At 37.0% G+C, this 7,697-nt stretch overlaps 1 protein-coding gene across 1 annotated transcript; it reads left to right on the top strand.

Annotated features, from left to right (window-relative positions):
• Positions 1-348: 348 nt before the first annotated feature.
• Positions 349-1,832, top strand: LOC123681013. The gene is made up of 2 exons (XM_045619179.1): positions 349-461; positions 518-1,832. The coding sequence occupies exon 2, from the start codon at positions 523-525 to the stop codon at positions 1,684-1,686; it is 1,164 nt and encodes a 387-aa protein (XP_045475135.1). The 5' UTR covers positions 349-461; positions 518-522; the 3' UTR covers positions 1,687-1,832.
• The last annotated feature ends 5,865 nt before the right edge of the window (positions 1,833-7,697 follow it).

Genomic DNA, 7,697 nt, shown 5'->3' with positions numbered 1-7,697 from the left:
TCCTGAGAGGCATCAACCTAGTCGAACAACTATATTCATACTAAAGCATAATTGACTGAATTATGGTGCATATTCCAAACCTCGACCCAAGGTATCTATAATAAAGATAATCAAGAAGTTGATGAAATAAATGTGTTAGCTAGCGTTCATGCCTATCATCAGAATTTTTGTACAAAATTAGAATTTTAACCCTAGAACGCCAACACACGTAAAATTTACGTATGTCTTTTAAATTCCTAACTATTACAACCTAGTATCTGTTTCCGCGGGACGAGCGCCCGCCAGTGCTTTCCCCACTCCTTAGACCCATAAGTGCCGCCGAATGCGGCATTGCGGCATCACATCAGTCGGTTTTAGTGTGTTACAGTGCTAGGAGTGAAAATCCACACGTAAATTTTACGTATCGTTGGCGTTTACCTATAAATCACAACACGTATTTTTGACGTATGATTGGCGGAAACGTGAGTATAATTTTTAGAGTTATATTTTTTTCCTTATAAATGTGCATTTTTTCTAGCCAAAATGAGTGCGAAAGATATTTTAAGTTCTAAAAAAAAATTAAGTGATAAGGATTTAGAAGAAATTCTTGCAGCAAGCGATTTTAGTGATATAAGCGATTCAGAAGAAAAAAATCCGGAAGAAATAGATGCTGATTATGACAGCGACGACAGCATTGCCGATAGAGATTATGTTCCAGATCCATTAGATGAGGATTCATACGCTGAGGAGCTGCAAACCATATGGAGACGGGGCCAGAAAAGAATACAAGGTATTATTTCCGAAGGATCGACTGCAAAAAAAGAAAAATTAGCCAATGATGCTATTCCATCCACCTCACACTCAGTCAGCTCATGCTCAGGACGAACACCATTGAATGAGGAAAACCAAGAGGAAAGCATTCTTCCAAATAATTTCTTTGGAAAAGATGGGTATAAGTGGAGTGATACACCGCCAATATCTGAAAAGGGGAAAACTCCGGCAAGAAATGTGGTTTATATCAGACCTGGTCCAGTTGGCCCAGCTAAAGCGCTTTCTGAGCCTCTCGATGCGTTTCTTCTAATTTTCAACGATGACGTACTGTCAGACATACTAATTTATACGAATCAAAGAATAGTTGTCTTGCAAGAAAAGTATAAAACACAAAACGCATCCACTTCTCTAACGTCAATAAGTGAACTGAAGGCTTTATTTGGACTTTTAATCTTAGCTGCCGCCTTGAAAAGCAACCACCTCTCAGCTGAACTCCTATTCGACGATTCATTTTCAGGATCCAGATATCGAGCTACTATGAGTAGAACAAGATTTCTCTTTTTACAAAATGCTCTAAGATTTGATGACCAATCAACAAGAGTTGAACGAAGAGCAGCATCTAATTTTGCTCCTATATCGGATTTATGGGATAAATTTATACATAATTGCACAGAAAATTACAAACCAAGTGCATATTTGTGTATCGATGAGCAGCTAGTTGGTTTTCGTGGGAGGTGTCCATTCAGAATGTACATACCCAATAAACCGAATAAATATGGTATAAAGATCGTAATGGTCTGTGATGTGGCAACAAAATACGTGTTGAATGCAAGCCCATATCTTGGAAAATCAACAAAAACCAATGGAGCTCCTTTGGCTAATTATTATGTCGAGTTATTGACTGCAGCATCTGTCCATCTGCTAAAAAAAGAATGACGACAACTTACTGTCACGTCTGTCCACGAGCACTTTGTGGAGAACATCAGATAAAAATATGTTATGATTGCGTCCAAAATGTCAATAAATAATATTACTCACTTTATATGTCATATTAAGCTTCTTTGTTTTACCTTCTGCAGGTATATTTTTCATTTGAATGTTATTAAATATATGTTTAAATAAAATATTTCGAAACCAACATTGTTTAATAACCTATACAGAGAAATACACGCTATCATTTTCTTCCACTGTTTCCACACGTAAAATTTACGTATGGTTGGCGTTACTGTGGGGTATTAGGAACGTTGGCGTTCTAGGGTTAAAGAAGTTGAAACCCTACAGAGTCAATATTGTCCAGCACTTATATCCTGGTGATGCAGCAAGACGTGTGAATTTCTGCAATTGGTTTTTGAACCAAGCTCAGAGAGATATTAATTCTGCAAAAAAAGTTATTTGGTCTGACGAATCACATATAAGCAGTGCTGGTATATTCAACAGGCAAAACACAAGACATGGGTATGATAAGAACCTTCACATAGTTTTTGAACGACAACAACAGGGTCGATTTGGTTTCAATGTGGCATGTTTCATATTGGGGACAAAAATCATATACCGGTGTGAAAGCAGCAAACCGAGATAGCAAACTTTGACCTTGAAATCCTCGTACGAGACTCAATGATTGGGCGGATTTCGATGCAAAAATACTTATTATTAAATGTGCCAAATTTGCGGTTTCTCGAAAACTATATATAGGATCGAATTCAAATTTGGAGGTGTCCTCCAGGAGCCATAGCGCCTAACAACTGCATATACGGCATTCACTTACACCCCAAGGGGGCCCATGGGGGGCATCAAATGTGTCAAATTTGAGGTTTCTCGAAAACTATACATAGGATCAAATTCAAATTGGGAGGTGTCATCCAGGACCCATAGCGCCTAAGAACTACATGAACGGCATTCACTTACACCCCAAGGGGGCCCATGGGGGGCATCAAATGTGTCAAATTTGAGGTTTCTCGAAAACTATACATAGGATCAAATTCAAATTTGGAGGTGTCATCCAGGACCCATAGCGCCTAAGAACTGAATAAACGGCATTTACTTACACCTCAAGGGGGCCCATGGGGGGCATCAAATGTGTCAAATTTGAGGTTTCTCGAAAACTATACATAGGATCGAATTCAAATTTGGAGGTGTCATCCAGGATCCATAGCGCCTAAGAACTACATAAACGGCATTTACTTACACCTCAAGGGGGCCTATGGGGGGGATCAAATGTGTCAAATTTGAGGTTTCTCGAAAACTATACATAGGATCGAATTCAAATTTGGAGGTGTCCTCCAGGACCCATAGCGCCTGACAACTGCATATACAAATCATGATGAAAGACACATACTGAAAACCACATTGAAATAAATAATTTTTCAAAATATAAAATTGCGTGAAAATTCAAAAAAGTTGAAGGGGATGGCACAGGGTGCAACAAATATCCTTCATAAATGCATCAACATTTGCCAAAACTAAAACAAAAATTGAACTGTTTCAGGATTTTCTTTCAAAATATTCTTCTTTTGAGAATATGAATTTGTTTCATAATTTTGACGCGCAGCGTATATTCACTATCAACAGTCATTTTCTCTTCGATAGCCAATTTTTTGTTTAGTAGCTATTGCTGCTTTCTTGACGGAATACATCATACGGGAAGATACTGATCCTGACAAAGACTACATCGCATTGATACCTTGTGGACACAGTAGGTACCGAAAAATGTGATGTAGGTACACCTATTATAAAATATTTATATGTTGCATATTATGTTTCGGTTGTCCGCTCAAGGGAGAATTTCGTAACCGAGTAGGTATACGAAAAATAGGTGTACGCGTCCGCCCAAGGGAGTGTCCGCTCAAGAGAGGGTACCATCTGAAGGATTTGCATTACCGAATTCAGGACTATGAAAATGTGTCCGTTCAACAGAGGTGTCCGTTAGTAGAGGTTTCACTGTATTGCCAACAGGCCGAATCCAACAAAATTTCGCTAAAGGTTGCGCGTTTCTGTTCTCGAAATGACTGCCAAGTTTCAATTCCATATCTCTCGTAGTTCCTGAAATAATATCAGGAAATAATATCAGGGAAATAACCTCAAAATGTCTTTAACTCCTAAGCCGTACGTCCCATTTTGATGAGAAATCTACCCTGAAAGTTTGAAGTCGATAGGACCAACGGTACCTACTCCCGTTATCGTGCATACGGCAGACCGACCGTTGCCAAAAAATCTGACAACGGATTCGTAATCAGGGAGTACAAATTAGACGTTTTAGACCATTTTCGGCTCAAAATTCGAAAATTACAGACATTTAGACGAAATGATAGGACGATGTACCCCAGAACATGCGCCCAAAAATTTCTGTGAGTGATATATACCTAATATATACTACTTCCTGCACACGACGATATTTTGACAACCAGGTGATTTTGTATTGTAATGCAAATTAGCAATGAGGGTCACACGATAGATCCCAGTTTGAACTTAACTAAACTTCAAATAATATAATATAATAATGATATTTATAATCATACATCGTAAACTACCGGCTCATCCAAATGCGATCTGCGCGGAGGACAAACTACGTATTTCACGTTGACTTGCGATCTACGATCCATCGGGGAGAATACAATAGGAGTAACTGGAGTAAGAAGCGGAAAGCATCTTTCTCTTTCAGTCATCGGATATGCAATGCGCAGGCGCTCGAATACACTTGACTATGCGGTGGAATTCCAGAAGCGATGCGAACTATCGGGAACATTTGTAAGAGTTTTGTGGATGTTAGTAGTATTTTGGAGACTGATTTTAGTAGTAATCTCGATAGTTACAATATTTTCCGCAGAAATTACATCTTAAGGATTGAGAAATCACCATATGTTAAATCTTTAATTATCAGTTACTTAGTTTACCCCATTCAGTGCGGTACTATCCTGATAGATAAAGGTCGGAAGTGAGTGAGGAGAGGATTTTTTGCTTGACAAACGGCAAGAGTGTCAAAAACATTGGTGTAGTTCATTAATCGACTTTGGTGCTGACAGATGTTTCTAGTGTCAAAAGTAAAGGACAATTCGCGAAGAATCTTCTGAGTAGGTGTCCAATATTTCAGTTTTTTGCTCAATATTCCTTGAACAAGAATTTTTCAATAATTCTCATATTTTGTTGACCTGTTTTATATTTTGCTTCTTTTTCCTTTGTTCTCTATATTATTTTCATCAGTTCTTCGGAGGATTCTGTTCTTGAAATCAATATCAAATTCGTTTCGTTTTTGCGACACTTCTCTCTTTATATTTCTTCATTTTATAAGTTATATCCAAAACACTCTGCGCTTTGAATTCCGTGTTTTTGTTGGAATTCTGAATTTTGTTCAATCAACCATCATTCATCGATTCTGTTTTGCTCCCTCCATATTCTTCATTGATTATCTCAGTATTAACATATTTGATAACTTAGAATTAAATATGGTTTATAAAAAATATAACGTACTAGCAGCTATATTAGAATACATACGACTGAATTGTGCAAATTGTAATTATGACGAGCTCATCGATCCGAAAAATGATTGTATTAAAGCTATGTCATTTGAACTGAAGATATTTCCTAGTATAATATGTCAGTATATCAGAAGAAATTTAGATGAAGTTATTCCCATCTTGAATAATTGTTCCCAGAGGGAAAACATTGATCAGATCTTGCAAATTGAAGAAAAAAAAATATTAACGACTTCAACTCCTGAAAAATCTATCGATATCAGTAAAACATTGATTTTAGACGTAACCAATATTTCTCCAATTCGTGATACTGTTTTATCATATGAAAACGGAAATGAAGAGATTGACTACAAAGATGTTACTGTAAATACTTTGGAGTTGTCTAGTGACCTGCATCTTTCCGACCCTGTGGTAAATGAATTACTTCCACATGGAAGTATCAATCGTATTCGCAGGAACGAGGTGCAGTTATCTTATGAAAACTGCGTAAACTTGGAAGGAAAATTCAATATTCCTGACAATCATCGTGAATATTTATTCGAGGATTGTAAATCTAAGGAATATTTCAATTATTATTTGAGGAACAGAATTCACAAATATGTGAATAACACCTGTTCTCTAGCAATGAAATCTAAAAAATTTTTACTTAATGGGGATATACTTATAACGGCCTATTGCGTTCATAATGAACGGAACTGTAAGAAATTCAAAATCCATGTAGTATCTAGACGATTTGTAAATGTTTATAGTTCTTCACGAGACTTTTACCATGAGAAATTGATTACGACCTATGTTAAGGGTCATGAAAGGTTGAAGGCCAAAAAGAAGTTACTACTTTCTAAACCACTTGAATATAAGAAAAAAACTCTTTCACGGGCAAACGTAAAGTTGATAAATCATGGAAATCTTCAAGATATCAAATCTGATCCAACTATAAGAAAAATCAGATCGGAAGCTAAACGACAGCTGGATAGAGACGTGGATGATTGGCGAGATATATGTAAGATGCAATTATGTAATGGGGAATATATACAAGAAGTCAGCATACCATTTATGGTGAAACTCTTCAGTAGGGAACAATTACAAGTTCTCAAATATGAAAAGAATATCAAACCTTCCCCTTTTTTTTTGCACTTCGATGCAACAGGATCCATCATTAGGAAACCCTATGAAGAATGCAAACGCATCTATCTCTATTCTGGGGTAATTCAAACCAGCAACGGACGAATTTTTCCAGTGATGGAATTGATTTCAGGAACACACTACACAAGAGATCTTCGTAAATTTTTTGGGGATTTCAAATATTTCGCCACGCAGCATTCAAACTGGCCCACTTTCAGCGGTGTAGTAACAGATTTCTGCTTAGCAAGTTTAAATGCGTTATCTCAGGAATTTTGTGGAATGCAATTAATTGAGTATATAAATTTCTGTTATAATAATTTCTACGTTGTTACCAGTAAGCCAAGAGAGAACATGATCTCCCTCCATCTGTGTTGTGTTCATTTTGTGAAGATGTTTTGTAAAGATATTGAACAGACAGTGGGCCAAGTTAATATTCAAAACCAATTGAAGGATTTGATGGCTTGCTGTATGACATTACAAGAATTCAACCAAATTGAGGGCTGGATGAAACATGTTTTCATTTTGTTATGTCATCCAAGTGATAATCCGATTGTTAAGAACTCATTTCAACATCTTTTGCTAATAGCTGCTGGTGAAGAACACAGTATACCCAAAGTATACAACCATCAACTGAAGTCAACAGAAATGTCATCGGTTCAAGATCTTCCAAATTATTCTCTTGCAAAGCAAAGCCTATTTTATAAACATTTCGACAAAGTCCGATATAATATTGATGAGGATGTATTGAATGACGCAACTAATTCATATTATAACCCTAAATTGTATGACCTTATAATGAAAAAATATATACCGTACTTGCCTCTGTGGTCAGCTATCATGCTAAAAAGATTTGATAGGAATAGAGTAAGCAATGCCCCCGTTGAAAATTACTTCAACACAATGAAGCATAGAATTCTACGAGGAGAAAGAAATTGGAAGTGCTCCCGATTTGTGAGAGCGACCAGAGAAACGGTTTTGGCTCTGTATAAAGAAATGCTCTGCGTTATTCCAAAGAACAATTTGACAGGACGTTTTCATAGGCAGGACAAGGTAATGTGGAACCGAAGAAGACCAGTATATAAAGGGCATTTCGAGGGACGCCATTTAAGGAACATGATAAAGAAGCAAATTAATCAAAAACATGATGAAACGACAACACCAATTTGCCAGTATTGTGCAGAGGGTTCTTTGGAGACTACAGCTACTGATTGGGTGCAATGTGATGCATGTACCATGTGGGTTCATCAGAATTGTGAGCCTGATAAAACTTTTACAGGAGAATTCATCTGCAAATTCTGTAAAGCAGCTCAAACAGAAGAAATCCATGATGAAATAACCGAGGAAGTATCCTTCAAA

The sequence above is a fragment of the Harmonia axyridis genome, chromosome 1, assembly GCF_914767665.1.
Source record: "Harmonia axyridis chromosome 1, icHarAxyr1.1, whole genome shotgun sequence".
NCBI classification, from domain to species: domain Eukaryota; kingdom Metazoa; phylum Arthropoda; class Insecta; order Coleoptera; family Coccinellidae; genus Harmonia; species Harmonia axyridis.
Note: the sequence above shows the minus strand (reverse complement) of the source record. Positions and strands in the feature narration are given on the sequence as shown.